At 36.2% G+C, this 18,768-nt stretch overlaps 2 protein-coding genes across 2 annotated transcripts in view; both read left to right on the forward strand.

Annotated features, from left to right (window-relative positions):
- The window catches only part of LOC100534965 (hyccin 2), a 48,064-nt gene extending 42,029 nt beyond the window's left edge, over window positions 1–6,035 (forward strand). The window contains 1 exon segment of the mRNA XM_073916909.1: window positions 1,094–6,035. Within this exon segment, the coding sequence (XP_073773010.1) occupies window positions 1,094–1,686 (593 nt within the window). The 3' untranslated portion in view covers window positions 1,687–6,035.
- Window positions 6,036–14,171: 8,136 nt separating this feature from the next.
- The window catches only part of diaph3 (diaphanous-related formin 3), a 146,485-nt gene continuing 141,888 nt past the window's right edge, over window positions 14,172–18,768 (forward strand). Inside the window, 1 exon segment of the mRNA NM_001003624.1 lies at window positions 14,172–14,664. Coding sequence (NP_001003624.1) covers window positions 14,524–14,664 — 141 coding nt within the window. The 5' untranslated portion in view covers window positions 14,172–14,523.

Genomic DNA, 18,768 nt, shown 5'->3' on the forward strand with positions numbered 1-18,768 from the left:
GGCATATCAATTAAAATAACCAGTTATTAAGATCTGGTATCAAATGCCAAAGAAAACAGACAGCGGCAAATCATTCCAAAGTCTAGGACCTACAATGGCGAAAGCACAATCGTTTTGCTTTGTTTTTGGCATAATCAGGAGAAGCTGATCAGCTGACCTGAGAAAACGAGTGGGCTTATAAGGGTGGATCAGCTAAAATACAAATAAAAGAATCTTAAACTGTATTCTAAAATGAACTGGCAACCAATGAAACGAAGCTAACACCGTGTTGTCATATCTGCGAGTACCAGGCATGCTGCATGTTGCACCATTTGCAAACTGACAATAGCTGACCTGCTACTCCCCACGTACAGTATATTACAGTAATCTAACAGAGTGGTCACAAAAGCATGCATTACTGTCTTACACTTGATTTAACGGATTTAGAAGAGGGAACACGCCAACAGTAATTAATCAGATTTTTGTTGTTGTTGATAAATGTATCTATTTAGGTAAATAAATAAAAAAGTAGGTAAATTATCCAATGTTGTATTGGTTATTAAAGTCATGCTCAATTATATTCAAACTAAAACCGTTTTATGTACTGTTATTATTTTAATGTTTTTATCTTTTTTAATGACTTGAAGTGGAAACCCTGCTTTAACATCACCTTAAATCAATTTAATGCATCCGTGCTGAATAAAAATTTTACTTTTAAAAATAAAGTAACTGTTTTATATTTAAAAACGAACTCTTCAAATCAAAATTTTTGGTGAGTCTTGAGTTCAACATCCACATGTGTATAAATGGAAATAAACCAAGCAAATGCAGAATAGTATAACCACAGCTTTACACTTTAAAGACGGCGTCATGTTGTTTTGTATGGGCTGTGCAGCAGAATCAACACAAGATGCATGCTGAGTGTCTGATGCTGCATTTCACAGCCGTGCTGACAAAGCTCTAGCTTACTTTTAAGCGCACCTAACACTTCTTTCTGTGCCTTGCAAGCGCTGGTATTTCCTCCAGGAAATGCAAATCTACTTAATCCAGCGTTCTGTTTCCCATATTTAAATTTTCCTCCCTCCCTCTCTCTTTCTCTGTGTGTGTGTTTTAGATGCAGACGGCGTGAGCTGTGGCGAGGACTCTTTTGACCCAGATGAAGGCTTTTCCTCTGGGGCTTCCAGCAGCAGTCAGCCTAGCAGTGTGAAACGTGACTGGATCATCACCGGCGTTCGACCTTCCAGAGAGCCAGGAGCCAGACACAGGGAGAGCACGTCCGCGGACACCCGAGCCGCCCTGAGAAGCCTCCACCAACGCCACCAATCCCCTCCTCCAGCCGTCAGCCTCCGGACTGCAGAATGCAGCCGCAGTCCCAGTCCCAGCGCTCCCAGACGCTTTCTAGACCCGCATTACATCCCTCCGTTCGCTGGTGCTCCTCCCAAAGCCAGCAGCACATCTTCTAGCAAGTCTCTTGACTGTACCGGCCTCAACGGCTCATCAGGACCCACAGATAGCCTATCGCTGGGAAGCCTCAGTGCGGACAGGGCTCACTATCTGTCCGCCATCAGCCTGCAGGAGGAGCGTCTAGGCCGATCGGCACGCAGCCAGGATCTCCTTTCCCCGGGGAGTCCGTTTTCCTCTGGAAGCCCATTGTCCAAACAGTCCAGATCACCCAGTTTTAATATGCAGATTATATCACAGGTGTAGAGTTATTTTAGTGGGCTGTGTGTATGGCAAGCTGCTTTAACCTTAATTCCTTCAACATGCTATTGGTGCTTATGTTTTGCTACTGGTATCTTTTCCATTAGGTAGTAGTGCTTATTCTATATTTGTACTAGTACCAGATCTGGTTCTAATAGTTTTGTCTCAATACTGAATTTCGGATCGAACCATCAGTGATCAGCTGGTCTGTCTATGAGCTGACATACGAGCAATCCAATGTGACTTTGAAATGCTCCAGTGTCCACACGAACAGCTCATGAACACAATGGCCAATCAGTGCTGTTTAAAAACACGCTCATTTAAAATTTTGGTATCGAAATTCAGTATCGTGACAACACTAGGCACTAGTAGTTTTTAAGTTGTTTATTAGAAGATGGTGTGCATTTATTAGTTTTAGTTCCTGTTAAATTGATACTAGAACTTTGGGTAATGCTGTAATACTGTTCTGTCGTTAGTAGTAATTTAGTTGTAGAAGTAACAACATATTTTTAGGGGTTCAGCTATGTTTCAATTCTAGCTAGTGTTGAATTATATATTTAATTTAAATCATACATTTAGCAACAAATATTTTGGTTATTTAACCCTTAACAATTTGGCCTCATTTGTAAACATTATTTAAAATGAACTAACTATGATCAATATCTTGTAATGCAGGGGTCACCAAACTTGTTTCTGGAGGGCCGTTGTCCTGCAGATTTTAGCTCCAATCCTAATCAAATACACCTGAACATGCTAATCAAGGTCTTACTAGGTATACTTGAAACATCCAGGCAGGTGTGTTAAGGCAAGTTGGAGCTAAACCCTGTAGAGACACTGGGCCTCCAGGACTGAGATTGGTCACCCCTGTTGTAAAGCATTTCATTTTTGTTGATGTTAGAAAAACATTGCTTGCTTGCTCATATTAACAAATGCAGTTTTTTTTTTATTGTAGCAAATCTAGAAAATAACATGATCTTAGATTAATAAACATTACAGACGTTGCTCATTGTTGGTTTCAGGTTAAGTTGATATAGTTAACTTGTTAACAAATGAGACCTTTTTGTAAAGTGTAACATTATTATGTACAAGTAATCTTATATTTAGTATCTAATATTCATTTGATACTTGTTCTCATTTGTTAAATACTAGAACTTTTCATTAGATACTTGCAGCTATTACATAGATTCTAGTAATTGGTCATTAATATTAGGCTACTACTACACACGTAAATACTACTAATTCTAAATCTTACTAATGAGATTTCTTTTTGTATTACAAGTACATATAAATAAATGTATTTATTGTTGACTAGTAAGATTTACTAGCAGTAATTACAAAACATAAGTACTCAGTGTTGTCACAATAATGAATTTTGGTACCAATCGGTACTGAAATCTTTTAAATGTCCATTTCCCACGAACCTTGTGTGTGTTCTTAAATGGCGCTGCTTTGCTATTACGTTACGTGCTCAACAGAAATGACTGTGGTTGGCTGTGAATGTCGTCAGTTCAACCAACTCTGTTTACTGAGCATAAACAATTACAGGGACCACTGGAACATTTTAAAGCAGCGAAGATTAGCTGGTATGTTTATGAGCTGACATTAGAGCCACCCCCTGATGAATCGAATGATCTACAAGGCTTTAAAATGCTCCAGTGTCCATGTATTGTTTTAAAATTCCAGCATTGAATTGATACTGAATTCCAGTATCGTGACAACACTAGTACTAAGGTCTAATACGTACTACTATATAAAAAATAACTGCGAGTGTCTAAATACTTGCAAATATTTTTTAAACAATGTGCTAATCACAGCATAAGTACTTGTTAATGTTGTCACACTGAATTTTGGTACTAATTGGTACTGAAACCGGTACTATGTAGTTAGTATGTAATCATTATCAATCGATCCCTGTATCATTTTTAAAATTACACTACTGGATTGGTACCAAATTCCAGTTTCGTGACAAAACTAGTATTTACGTCTAATATGTACTACTATCTAATAAATCACTGCTAGTGTCTAAATACTTGCAAATATTAATTAAAAAAATATGTAAATCACTACAAAAGTACTTATTAGTGTTGTCACAATACTGAATTTTGGTACGAATTGGTTTTGAAACCGCTACTATGTAGTAGGTAAGAAATATTCATTACCAATCTGTCCCTGTAGCGTTTTTAAAATTTCAGTATCAAATTGGTACCGAATTCCAGTATCACGACAACACTAGTACTAATGTCTAATACATACTACTATCTAATAAATCACTGCTAGTGTCTAAATACTTCCAAAAGTTATTTAAAATTGTGATAATTACAACATAAGTACTTATTAGTGTTGGCACGATACAAAATTTTGGTACTAAAATTGGTACTATATAGTAAGTGTTAAATATTCATTACTAATTGGCCTCTGTATTGTTTTTAAAATGTCAGTACTGAATTCCAGTATCATGACAGCACTAGTACTAATGACTAATATGTATTACTATCTAAATAAAATCACTGCTAGTGTCTAAATACTTGTAAATATTCTTTAAAAAATATGCTAAACACAACATAAGTACTTATTAGTGTTGTTATGATACAAAATTTTGGTACCAATAAGTACTGAAATTAGTACTATGTAGTAGGTAAGTAATATGCATTACTAATCAGTCCCTGTATAATTTTTAAAATTTCATTACCGAATTGGTACCGAATTCTAGTATCGTGACAACACTAGTACTTAGGTCTAATACATACTACTATCTAATAAATCATTGCTAGTGTCTAAATACTTGCAAATGTTATTTAAAAATGTGCTAATCACATCATAAGTACTTATTAGTGTTGTCACGATACTGAATATCGAAACTGAAATTTTAGAAATGTCTCTTTCCCGCGAACATGGAGCGTGTTCTTAAACACGATGAATTGACTGATCGTCAAGACTTTAAAATGCTACAGTGTCCATGTATCGTTTTTACAATTTCAGTTCCGAATTGATACCAAATTTCAGTATTGTGACAACACTAGTACTAAGGTCTAATACGTACTACTATCTAATAAATAACTGCTAGTGTCTAAATACTTGCAATTATTATTCAAAAATATGGTAGTCACAAAACAAGTACTTAGTATTGTTACGTTACTAAATTTTGGCACCAATTGGTACTGAAATCGGTACTATATAATAAGTAACTAATATTCATAACCAATCGGTCCCTGTATCGTTTTTAAAATTTCAGTAACGAATTGGTACAGAATTCTAGTATCGTTACAACTCTAGTACTTAGGTCTAATACGTACTACTATCTACTAAATCATTGCTAGTGTCTTAATACTTGCGATTATTATTTTAAAATATGCTAGTCACTACTAGAATACACACTAGCCAGAAGTGAATTGTTAATATCTGAACAACAGAACGTCAAAAATGTGAATTGTTCAAACAATAGAATAATTACCATCACTGTTGTATTATATATATTGGTGTTTAATAAATAAGAACTAATTGTTAAGTGCTAATATCTTTAAAACTACTACTAATAGCTAATAAATGAGCACCAAGCACTTAATTGAACAGATAACAGGCTTTAAGTACTAGTAGCATGAAACTGGGTGCATTAAATACTAAAACAGCTTGCCATAGTGTGCGTGCATGTGTGAAAGAGAGAAATGTTCGTGCATGTGTACAAGCATGTTGTCTTATGAACGTGTTCGAATGAGAGTGTGTGCTCATACACTTTTGATTTGATCACTACATTATGCACTTGGGATCGGTGTGGAGGAGATATCGTTTTGCACAATGGACATCTTTTCAAGTGCACATGATTCAAGACTGTTTTAAATGTGCCATACAAACAACAATAACAATACGTTGAGTTGCGTTGAGTGGAGCAAACAGCACCGTAGCAGAGCAATGAACTTCAATAAACCGACAATCACGGTCAATGCATAAAGAAAGGCCTGATAGTGCATGATCCAAAGAGTTTTATCCAGCCCAGCTGTACTGTAGGTCATCCTGAATATGAAAAAAAAACAGCAATTCCTCTTCCATGTCACCGTTTCGGTTAGTGCTGATTGAGCCCGCTTTACTGTTGCCTGTGTGCCGTCCACTCTCCATCGAAACTGAAGCGCGTGGACTGCCTCAATGAAACGCTATGTCGTGAAATAAACAAATATATATATATAAAAAAAGATAAACACAGTATATGTTGTACTTTGGAACAAGTTTATATTTTAAATTGTGTATATTTGTGTAAATGATCATTGTACCATAGAAAGAGTATATGCTAACAGAATCTATATTGCTTGTACAGAGATAGGACGCTATCTGCTGAATGGTCAATAAATGTGCTGTTCATGGGAGTCAGTTGTGTTTATCCAGTATGAACTCTCTTGTCGATTGCAGTGGATCGCACAATATGCTTATGTGGTAACAACAAAGTCCAACACATTAACGTAATTAAATTAACAAATATAAGTGGGTTGAACACAAAATGGTTGCAAACGCAAATACCCATATACATTTTTGGAGATGGAGAATTATGTAGCCAGAAGTACGTATGGCTGCATTTCAGCTTTAAAATTAACGCTACGGGGCGATTTGACACCGTTCCTTTATGCGCTTACCAGCTGACCGCTTGCCTCTCCATATGGATGGCTTTCCTGCTGTTTGTCCGGTGACTCACTGCATAAAGTCTTTGGTATGTTGGAGGATTTGAGACAGAGTGGAGTTGACCATGATGATGGCAGACAGCCCAAGTCTCCCGGAAATTGCCCTTCCCTCTTGGTCAGAGCTTAATTTGTGGCGAACACTTCGGATCTGTCACCTCAATTTACCGATTTCCCCTTCCTCAACTGCCCTCCTCCCCCGTCCGCTGTTCACTTTCACTTTCTTCTGCAACTTCCCAACCCTCTTCACTTTCGTCCGCAACAACCCCCCGCAACACCCCTCTGCCATCCAGTGCCTAACCCACTGCACCCCTCCCCCGCTCTCCACTTTCGTGCGTGTCATCTCTCCATCCTCAGGTAACATGCTGGATTTGTTACCCTGATCTGTTCTGATCTGTTACTTTGTAATTCACAAATTAAGCACTGCTCCCGGTCCTTAAATTATGTTGCGCATCCCTCCCTGCTCTTCAGATATATCGCGCAACCCCCCGCTTATGCCCCAAGTTATTCAGATACATTGCGCGCATGTCAGGCTGCCGTGAGGGCTTTTCTTTTTCTTTATTGCTTCTCAGAATACTGTCGGTTGGGTTCAGGGAATTAGTCGGTCAGTCAGTCAACAGCGGCCTCTCTTGGATTTACGTGAGAACAGCAGGCGCTAATGACACTCGCGAGAGAAATTTAAGACTCCGTTTACATTAAACGCTACGGGGCGATATGACACCGTTCCTTTTCATGCTTCTTAATGACCACTTGCCTCCATATGGACGGCTTTCCTGCTGTTTGTCCAGTGGCTCACTGCATACAGTCTTTGTTAGGTTGGAGGATTTGAGACAGAGTGGAGTTGACCATGATGACGGTTGACATACCAAGTCTCCCGGAAGTTGCCCACAAACAAATCTCTTGGAAGTTGTCCTCCCTCCTTGTCCATAAATTACGTTGCGCACCCCCTCTCCACTGCATCCCTCCCTGCTCTTCAGATACATTGTGCAACTCCCCGCTCATGCTTCAAGCTATTCAGATACGTCGTGCACACCCCCCTCCAACACCCTTCTATTCAGATACATTTCATGATCTCTCTCCCACGCTATTCAGATACGTTTGCGAATCGCTACATCTCCCGCATTCATCTCAGTATCCCCTGGAAATTACTTTTCCCAACTTGGGATGTCTGCGACGGGTTTCAATTCCGGCGAAGAATGGTTCCAGAAAGCAGGTAAGACATATAAACAAAAGGCAAAAAATAAATAAAACGAGTAAATAACAGGGTGAGACAATGCTAAAGTCTGAAAACGTGGTAAAAATCTGGCTGCCGCGAGGGCTTTTCTTTTTCTGGATTGCTTTTCAAAACACTGTCGATTGGGTTTAGGTTAAGTGCGATACGGGCGGTCGGACAGTCAGTCAACAGCGGCCTCTGCTGGATTTACGTGAGACAGCAGGCGCTAATGACACTCGCCAGAGATATTTAAGTCCCAGTTTAACCTGTCAGGTCTTGATGCCTAATTCTGATTTGGGGATTTTTTTTTTTGCCTGTCTGTTTACACCTTTTTTTAGGTGACGACGTCGATGTGGAGATCGGCTAACATTAGCTTTCTCTTCCTAATTATTATTTCAGACCTATGAAGAGAATTACTGCTAAATAGCGATCACCTGTATTTTCCCCGTCATTGCTAGGCGTGTATCAACAAATTGATAAAGCCCTGACCTATACCGAATAAACAGTGTTCCACCAGATCATGTAGGTCAGAAAGCATAGTTTACTGCTGAACAGCTCATATTATCATGGAATAATAACACTTCAATCTCTTTCCGAAGCTTCGACAACTGCTTTGAGAAACTGTCAATCACGTAGACACACCCAGCATTAAATTACTGGCTAAAAGCAAACTGTTTACAAAAATGAAGATCTGCACCTATTAGCTTGATAACCAGTGCCTTAATTAACCAGAACCATCTTTTAGGACATTTTATTGCAAGTGTAATAAATTTTTTTATTTGGGCTCAAGTCTTCTTCATTAACACTGAGGAGGCGGGCTTTATGACTTGTATTGCTGCCAGCCCCCAGGGGGCGATCTAACGGCCGAGACCTTCTCTCAAATGCAGGCGTGCAATACACTTTGGTTTACACTTACAATTTACGACATCACCCATGCGTGAAGATGGGATCTAGCATCAGCGCCACACTTGCCAGGATGGAAAAAATTGTCTTGCTTTTAGCTCTGCGAAATATGCAAAGTTCACCCAACTTGATTCTGGGTGATGGTTTTGAGGCGGATGCAGAGAAGGAGCAAAAGTGCCGTCATCGCAGCTTGCGCCTATGGTTTATATATGGTGTCCTCCACTATTCAGAGGAATTTGTGGATACAAGAGAGATCTCAGGTCTGGTGGGAGCAAATTGTGGAGACTGATGGAGGCCACTTTCCTCCATATTTCCTCTGTAGTTGTGCGGTGTCTCCACACACGCTCTTCCTTCTACGTCATTAAATCGCAAAGAAGTACCACAATTACCACAAGTTTAATGACGTACAAAACATAATGCCTCAATAAATCCGATCTGCCTGTTTACATGATTGTCGCATTATCACATTTCCGATTTATATCTGATTTATTTCCACATATAAAGGAGGCCTGAACCGATCTCTGAATATCCGAATACATGCGGGTGATCCTGTTTACACGGTCATAGAACCAATCCGATCTGCATGACATATAAGCAAAACATTGGAATTGGGTCACATTTAACTGGCAGTGTAAACATGGCCTAAGATCTGAAAAAGCGTACACAGCATCCTCTGGTGGATTCATGAAAACAAAAACTGCAAAAAACAACAAAATAAAAACGTACAGTAGCTCCTGGGACGTATATGGTGCTCCCCAGAAATGTATATAGAGGTATGTAATCAGAATGAGCCTGGGTTGCAACAATTAAGTTGTCCCCTCAAAGAGGTTCAAGAATTGTGTTGATTGAGCTCATTTTAAATAAGTAGTTTGAACAAGTAGCACAAATCTTTTTTAAGTTAACTTTAGTGGTTTGTTTCCTGCATGTTATTACGATATTTGCTGTTTATTATGACTTCTAAAGTATGATCTTATTCTACACCCCTAATCTAATCGCTAAACCCAAGTACTACCTTACTATCTATTAATAAGCAGCTAATTAGTAGTTTATTAAGCTAAACATCTTAGATTAATGATTTGTTAACAGCACGAATTGTATCTTAAAATAAAGTGTGACCTCTATATAGCAGATTATTTTGTTTTATTATTATTTTAGCTTAATTGATTATGCTAGTATTCACATTATTGTGTGTGTACTGTTTTTGTGACATATCAGGGCACATATGTGTAATGTCATTGGTGTGATGCATGCATTACAAAAAGATTGGTGATGTCCCTATTTTTTGATGAGCTATTTTCCCCCAGAAAGTAAAACTGCACTCCTGTTAATGTCATAGGTGTAGGGTTGGGGTAGGACATTAAATAATATGGGTTGTGTAGCATTAAAACAATGGAAACCTATGGAATGTCCCCACAAATCCGAAAAACAAAAGTATTGTGTGAAAAGCCAATTGTAAATCAGAGAACAAAGTGCATTAATGAAAATGATCAGTAGAGGGAGAAAAACAACACACAACACTGCTTTAATAATCAGAATGCATTTGATTTCTTTAGTTGTGTCACATAGACTCCGGTTTCCCCACAGTCCAAAGACCTGCGGTACAGGTGAATTGGGAAGGCTAAATTGTCTGTAGTGTATGTGTGCGTGAGTGTGTGTGGATGTTTCCCAAGGATGGGTTGCAGCTGGAAGGGTATTCGCTGCGTATAAGTTGGCGGTTCATTCCGCTGTGGCGACCCCGGATTAATAAAGGGACTAAGCCGAAGAGAAAATGAATGAATGATGAGTTTTGTCACATATCTCTTCACTTACGCATGTGCCAGTTTGGGATTTGGTCTCAGTTTAGAGCAGCTTTGGGAATGTCGTCCGCTTGTACACAGTACATGTATTAAGTAAAGGAGTCCCACTAGGGGACATACTTTGTATAGTATTAGTTTGAATTTTGTATATTTTTTTAAAGAAAAAATAGGACTCACAATGTTTTGGAAAGCCTGACTTTTAAAAATGGGTTAGGAGGACCTCTGGAGGAAACTTGTTAATTATCAGGCAAAAAGGAATTAATAAAAAAACTCAAATATAATCGCAATTAAATCAAAAAGTTATGAAAATTTATTGGAAAGAAGTGTTAACATTTAAGACCTTTTTGGAATTCTATAATTTGATTATTAGAAGAATTTGATTAATATGTAAATAACTATTAAATGAACAGAAAAATCTGGTTAATAATATAGATATCTATCTAATATCTAAATTATTTTAATTATCTTAATTAATATAAAAACTACAAAAAAAAAATAAAGTGAAGTAAAGGCTGTCGAACACTGACACCTACTGTAAGTTTATAGTTACAACATGCGTTTTTACCTTATAATGCTTTAAACATTCATTCATTCATCTTACTCCATATTAATCTGGGGTCGCCACAGCGGAATGAACTGCCAACTTATCTGGCATATGTTTTACCCAGCGGATGCCCTTCCAGCTGCAACCCATCTCTGGGAAACATCCATACACACTCATTCACACACATACACTACGGACAATTCACCTGTAACGAATGTCTTTGGACTGTGGGGGAAACCAGAGCACCCACACGAACAGGGGGAGAACATGCAAACTCCACACAGAAACGCCAGCAGCAGAGGCTTAAACCACCGACCTTCTTGCTGTGAGGCGATAGCACTACCTACTGTTCCACCGCATCGCATGCTTTTAAACATTTGAAACGTAAAGACATATTAGTGCACATTTAGGTCTCTGGTGTTTCAGGTTTGGCGTTTTTCCTGATTATTTTTATTTGTTTTATACAAATTATTCACCATAAATCACTGAAGTTTGTAAAATCTTTTTTCTAAAATAGAATTCACCTTTTCAACTTTACAACTTTTTATGATTGCATTATTGATAGGTAGACATATGATAAATAAGTACATATACACTGGGAAAAACTTGTAAAACACAATGACCACTAAATTTAATAGGACTTTAATACTGTACAATATTAATTAATAATAATAATAAACTTTATTTGTATAGCACTTTTCCAACATACATGCAACTCAAAGTGCTTCACAAACAACAACAAAAGCATTAAAATAGACCACAAAAACTTATCACATATACTGAAATAAAAGCATTCATGTACACAAAATGTAAGTATATATCCACATGATCACACACACAATAGTCCTTACATATGCAGGCACACACCATACATAACATACATAAACCTACAACAAAATAGATAAAATGCGTACACCTAACAAACTTGTTTAATCATACGCAATTTTAAAAAGATGTGTGTTAACATGCTTTTTAAAAACATGAATACTTGGAGATTCTTTCACTTCAAGGGGGAGACAGTTCCAAATTTTTGGAGCATAATGGCTAAAAGAAGTGCCGCCAGATTGCATCAGGTTTACAGGATAAAATTCTAAAAGTCCAGCACTAGAAGAGCGTAGTAAACTGTTTGGATTATATTTTGTTAAACAGTCGGAAATGTAGGAAGGTGTCATATTGTGTAGTGCTTTAAAAACTAATAAAAGAATCTTAAAATCTATCCTTTGGTGCACAGGCAACCAGTGTAATTCTATTAATACTGGTGTAATGTGCTCTCGTTTCTTTAGTTTCATTAAAACTCTGGCTGCTTAAGGGTTTTCACAATGGTGCAGTGGGTAGCACGATTGCCTCACAGCAAGAAGGTCGCTGGTTTGAGCCCCAGCTGGGCCAGTTGGCATTTCTGTGTGAAATTTGCATGTTCTCCCCATATTCGTGTGGGTATTCTTCGGGTGCTACAGTTTCCCCCACAGTCCAAAGACATGCAATATAGGTGAACTACATAAACTAAATTGGCTGTATAGTGTCTGAATGTGTGTGAATGAGTATGTATGGATGTTTCTCATCCCCTGCATAAAACACATGCTGGAATAGTTGGCGGTTCATTCCGCTGTGGTGACCTCTGATTAATAAAGGGAAAATGAATAAATGAATATTAATTGAAATTATAAAAGGAAAAAACATTATATAAAACAATATATATATATATATATATATATATATATATATATATATATATATATATATATATATATATAGATTACATTATTTTTTTACATATACAACATGTAAAAAATATCACGTGCTGCTCAATCCAACGCTTTCTTTGAGAAATGGTGGGAGAATGATAAGAAATGAAGGAGGATGTTATGAAATACAAAATGTAAGCATTAAATATGTAGAGATAAGAAGACATCCTAATGACAAGACTGAGAGTGGCTCACTCAGGACTAAACAACACCTCGTTTCTAATGGAGAAAAGGAATAATGAAAGTTGTGGAGTTAAAGAAAAGGCAGAGCATGTTGTTTTACAATTGAAAATGACAGAACTTTTACTGTATGTAAAGATAAGAACAGATGAGAAGAAATCATAATAACAAGACTGAGAGTGGCTCACTCAGGACTAAATAACATTTTGTTTCTAGTGGGGAAAAGCAATTATGAAAGTTGTGACAACTGTGGAGTTAAAGAAAAGGCTAAGCATGTTACTTTACAGGGGTGACATGGTAACTCAGTGGTTCACCTCACAGCAAGCTCACTGAGTCTGTAGGTAGGCCTATTTCTGTGTTTGCATGATATCCACATGTTCACGTGGGTTTCCTCCAGGTGCTCCGGTTCCCCTTAACAGTCCAAAGACATGCGCTATAGGTAAATTGAACAAATGAAATTGTCCATAGTGTATGAGTGAGTGTGTGAATGTGAGAGTGTATGGGTGTTTCCCAGTACTGGGTTTCAGCCGGAAGGGTGTATAAAACACATGCTGGAATAGTTGGTGGTTCATTCTGCTGTGGTGAGCCCTGATAAATAAAGGGACTAAGCTAAAGGAAATTAATGAATGAATTTTATTTTACAATGTAGATGAGATGGAAAGACAAGAATTAAAAAAAAAAAAGTCCAGGAGGCAGGACGGGAGTGGAATTTAAGGATGATTTTGGGAACAGAAGGAGAAAGAGAAGCAATAATAAACACTAGGAAAGCACTAAAATATAGGGTAAATTTGGGTAATCTGGAACACCTTAGCTTCAGTGTGTTTATTTCTGTTCTAACACAATTTAGACAACGGGACTTTTATTATAAATTTAGCCTGGACTTCATATGAGTGAAATCACATGACTTCATTAGGGTGCAGGGCACTGGTCAATCAAGAAGCTGTCATGAAAATTGGATGACAAGGTCACTGACAGGATTCTGACTAGATTAATGTTAAGGACATGAACCTGTCATAAATAAAACAATGTTTTCAATAGTTGTCAGATTATGTTTGTGATCTATTCAAGTAACTAAATATTTATTAAAGTGTTGAAAAAAAAATATATATATATTTTTTTTAGATTTTTTTCTTTCTAACATTTTTGTCGTCCCACTTTATCAGATATAATTGACAATGTGGCACAGCATGGTTCAGATAATAGGGCACAGTCTTTGAATAGAATAAATATGCATTTAGAGACTTTATAAGTTTAATGATAAGGGCTAATATATATGATATACAAAATTAACTAACAGAATGACGTGATGTTACTGTTGTACAGTAGGTGGCGGTAATCAACTAAAACTTGTTTGGAATCCGCCATTAACCAAGAGAAGAAGAAGAAGGACGCTTTCATTGGCTGTTCCGAGGCGGGAGTTTTTGTTTGCCTGTCATTCGTCATAACTTTTCCACCTATTTCATTTCTGCTCTAGTTTTTACGAACACGGACAGCAAACACGCTTTTCTGATACTGGCTTTTTGCATCACAGGAGTGTTTTTTAAAAACATTTACATCAATGTACGGTTTGAAAAGAGGTGTTAGTGACATCTAAGGAGCTGGCAATTGGATTACCGTCGTTAGCCGATTTATTAGACAACAACTAACTTAACTTACTGTCAAGGGGCGCTTCTCGTGCACGTTCACCCGCGAGTCAGCTTAATCCGTGCTCGCGCTTGTCTCTTTCATCGGTCAACCTCAGAGGCATAATGAGCCAGTAAACACGGAAACTTCGTAGAGATAGTTTTTATAGATTCACTTAAATATGGACAACTACCGCCAACCAAGATATGAAGGCTCGAGTCAAGGAAGAGAGAATAAATTTAACCGCAAGAAAGGATTTGGAGTCGGAGTGTCATCTCAGGGCGGTTCAAGTGGGGATGACGGAGAGAAGAAGCCTAAATTTGTAAGTTACACTCATGGATATGTATTTCTTTGGTTGTTATTTCTGGTTATTAGTTTGTTTCCACACGGACACTGTTTCTGACAGGCCTCCAACGTTAGCTTTGAATCACTTACTAGTTGTTTGGTGACATTAGTGGTAACTTGCAAGTAAAGTTGGTTTTATATTCACACATTCGGATATTCTTCTTAATAATATCATTTCAGAAAAGAAATATTTGCAAATACTAATTAGGGAGATCATATTAGCAGCCAATGCTATATATATATGAAGAATGTTGTACTTATATATATATATATATATATATATATATATATATATATATATATATATATATATATATATATATATATGCAAGATGCAAGATGCAAGTATGATTTCAAAACAACATTAGCAGCACTATTTTACTGACTGTGAAGAATATATATATTTACTATTTATATATAATAAAATATGGCGGCTAATGTTGTTTTGAAATCATACTTGCATCTGATTTCAGACTGAAAATTCAAAGTACCATGGTAAACAATATAGAGAACATGTCACAAGCTGTCACTGAACGAATGTGTAAAACCAACTATACTTCAATGTACAAGCCCACCTACCAGTATTTGAGACAAGGGTTTCTTATGAATGAACTACTTTATATTAAGGGTAATTGTCTTTTAGTGCAATGTTTTTCTTTCATAGTCACACAATATAGAGTGATAAATTGAGTACACTCCATTATGCATGAATATTTGTATCCATTTCTCAGTGACTATTAGTGCATTTAAGCAAAACAAATTTATTAAACGGATATATTTATTGAAATAATATTTTAGTCACAGAACATCTTTAGAAATGGAAAGATATTACAATTAAATTTATGCAAAATATTGCAAAAAATATTACAACCTACAAAATTTCAAGTAAAATTTTCTTTTTTTTGCTTCTCTTGCATTTTTTTCTTTTTAAAATTTGTATTTATTATTTTTATATAACAAATTAGTTTTTGGAGCGTTATCATACGTTATTTTGTTAGATGGCTTCAGTACTGACTAATCTAATGAAAATGCACAAAATAATATTGCGTAGCTTCCTTTTCAAAATATGAATTTAAAAGATAGACTTGTGAGGGGTGTACTTACTGTATGCTGAGCACTGTGTGTTGCCTGTCACTGTATTGGTCGACAGTGTTTGATAATTTTTATAAATATTGACAAAACCGTATGATTTCTAGTTGGGCTGCACCCTATTTGAAAAATGTGACATTCCGATATTTTATTTTCCTGCGATATACCATATTTATACAATTTCACCAAATGATTGAATCCCACTTTTTACCAAGAATTTATAGTCACACTTTATTTAAAAGTTCAATTCTCTTTTAGCAAACCATTAAATATGACTTTTTCAATAAACTTTCAATAAACTCCTAATTTGCTCATTAATAGATATTTAGGTATTGGATTAGTGATGTAGAATAAGATCAAACAGGAAATATAGGGCCAGACAGAATCTTTTTAGAATTTTTCGCTAATTCTGGTAGTTAATAATAAGAATTGTTATCAAATATATTAATTTTGATTAATTGGCGGTGATTCTGTAGGGGAGAGAGTCATGCATAAAAAAGTAATAAACAAACTACAAGCATAGATGAATGAAATAAAGTAAAGATAAAAGTGAAATAAACAGTGCATGCTTTATTGTTTTGTAGATGTAAATGTAAAAACTTTACATACCAAAACAAAGCGTTACCAAAGTCCCTTTAGGCAAGTAATTTCACTCGGCGACCATTTTTAAAATGCCTCTTGAGCAGTATGCTCGGGCATTCGGTTTTAATGGTGAAACATCAAATTCTCAATAATTGCCTGTCAAGCTTACGATTACATTTCATATTATGAAACAACAATTACATTATGCAACAACTGTGTCTTTGGTTTCATTTCTAAACATTTGAGTCACACAAAATCTGCAGAAATTCACATCTGGTCCAAAGCCCTCCCCCGCAGAAATATCAGTCTGTAGCGAACGCTCATTGGTTCTTGTACTAGAAGGCAGGCTTTATTCACCATATAGCAATCACTGATTGGCTCCTGTACTAGAAGGCGGGGCTTCATTCACCAAGTTGATAGTTACACTTTTCCCCATTCAAAAGATTACGAGTGACGTGTTGTTTATTCTATAGTTTTTGGCGTTACATATCAATGCGATGTGACTATTGTGGATGCACGCGTTGCGATATCAATGCCTTAAAGAAGTATTGCAGCCCTAATTTCCACCAAGATATTTCCTGTATAGCAAATAAGAAAAAAACGTCCAAACGTCTTAAATATAAACATGGATCTCCAATCAGATTAAATGTGAATAGGTTTTTATTATAACGTTACTCTGTTCTTTATTTATAAGATGTTTGTTCCTGTATGAAAAGTCAAAATTTTTTTGTAATGTTGAGTTGTCATTGTCAAAACATGGTAAATGTGATGGTATTAAATTAATATTCAAATTAATAATAGATTTTTCCATTTTTAAAAGCAAAAACTAGCCTGGTATCCTACAAGAATTTCAATGTTATTGTAAATACCCCTCACCTGCACTGTATGTTAACATAGGTTTTATGTATGCATCTGCATTATATATATATAAAAAAACTGTTTAAATTATTATTTGTCTCTTTAACAATCAGATGTACATTTTATTCAAATTAAAGACAGTTTAGAGATTTCTGTGTTTGAATGGATGGATCTTGTAGGCATCAGAGACTTTGTTTTGTTGTTGTTGTTGTGTTTAAACAGACAGCAGAGAGACAGACCGATAAAAAAACACCCACACACATTGAACCCCTCTTTCAATGTTATTATCTTGGTTGATGCCAATGCTCAATCAAAGGATAAAATTAGCTCAGGGATAAGACAGAATAATCCAGTTTTGCTTTAGTGCTGGTTTAGGAACAGTAGATTTTCTAGATGACCACCCGCTATGATGAATGACTCTGTGCCAAATTCAAATAATGGGCTTTGACGTCTGTAAATATCACCATGTGGATTACTGTAGGTTGGAGTTTTACAAACAGTTTAATGCCAGGATCTTCCTAAAATATCACCGCAGCGATATATATAATTCAGATGGTAAGATTGGTTATATATTTTAAAGAAGTCTCACTCTCTTATGTTACATTCACACTTGTTGCTCAGATTAGGCATGTGCCGGTATAATGTTTTGAATGTATGAAACCTTGTATAAAAATATGGTTTCACGGTATCAGGGTATTGTGACTATACTGCTCTAAAATATTTTCTTTTTAAACATCTGGGTAAAATTGCGACTTTTTATTCTCATTGAACCCAATATATTTAATTTTAAGAAACACTTCTGCTGAAAGAGACTTAAGCTGCCTTCATTGGTTTAAAATACACAGATTTCTTTACAACTTGAAAAAGGCATCTTTGGATTTCTTTCTTTTTTTGGATATAACGTAAGCTGCTGCACTGTTCAGCTCAATATCATGCTTGGATGTTGGCACATAAGTGATTTGTTTTTCGGATGTTTTCTGAATCGTGGGCTGACCAGTATATTTTAATATAGAGGGTCTTTTTCTGCTGGAGATACTGTTACCCTAAAAAATAAATAAAAAAACAAAAAAAACAAACACAATTTACATATACCTCAAGATTGGCATATGTATTACAGCATATTTTTGCAGTTTTAAAACCTTGACTTTTCCAAACCGCGGTAAACCTTGAAACTGATTATAGTCTTATGCCTAGTTCAGATCTTTATGTTCATTACTTTTTTATAAACCAGAAAAGAAAATTTAGTGTTCACAAAAATTTATTTTCGAACCCAATTTGTTTTAAAAAGATACTTAATATCTTATAAAAAAATAAAAAATACTTAATTTAAATCTTTAAGTCCAAAAAATGTTTTTATTAAATAACTTGCTCAATCCAGCAGCAGGAATGTCTTGTTGTTTTGATTGGTATAGATGCCTTTTGATTGGTATAGATGCCTTTTGTTCATATGTTGAGTTCATATTTCTGTCAAACTGCTTCAAAATTAGTTTGAGAGGCCTAGATTTTCAGCAGTTTTGTGCAAACAAAGGTTTGGATTGTCATTAGCTCAGAA

The sequence above is a fragment of the Danio rerio genome, chromosome 11 (genome assembly GCF_049306965.1).
Source record: "Danio rerio strain Tuebingen ecotype United States chromosome 11, GRCz12tu, whole genome shotgun sequence".
Taxonomy (NCBI): Eukaryota; Metazoa; Chordata; class Actinopteri; order Cypriniformes; family Danionidae; genus Danio; species Danio rerio.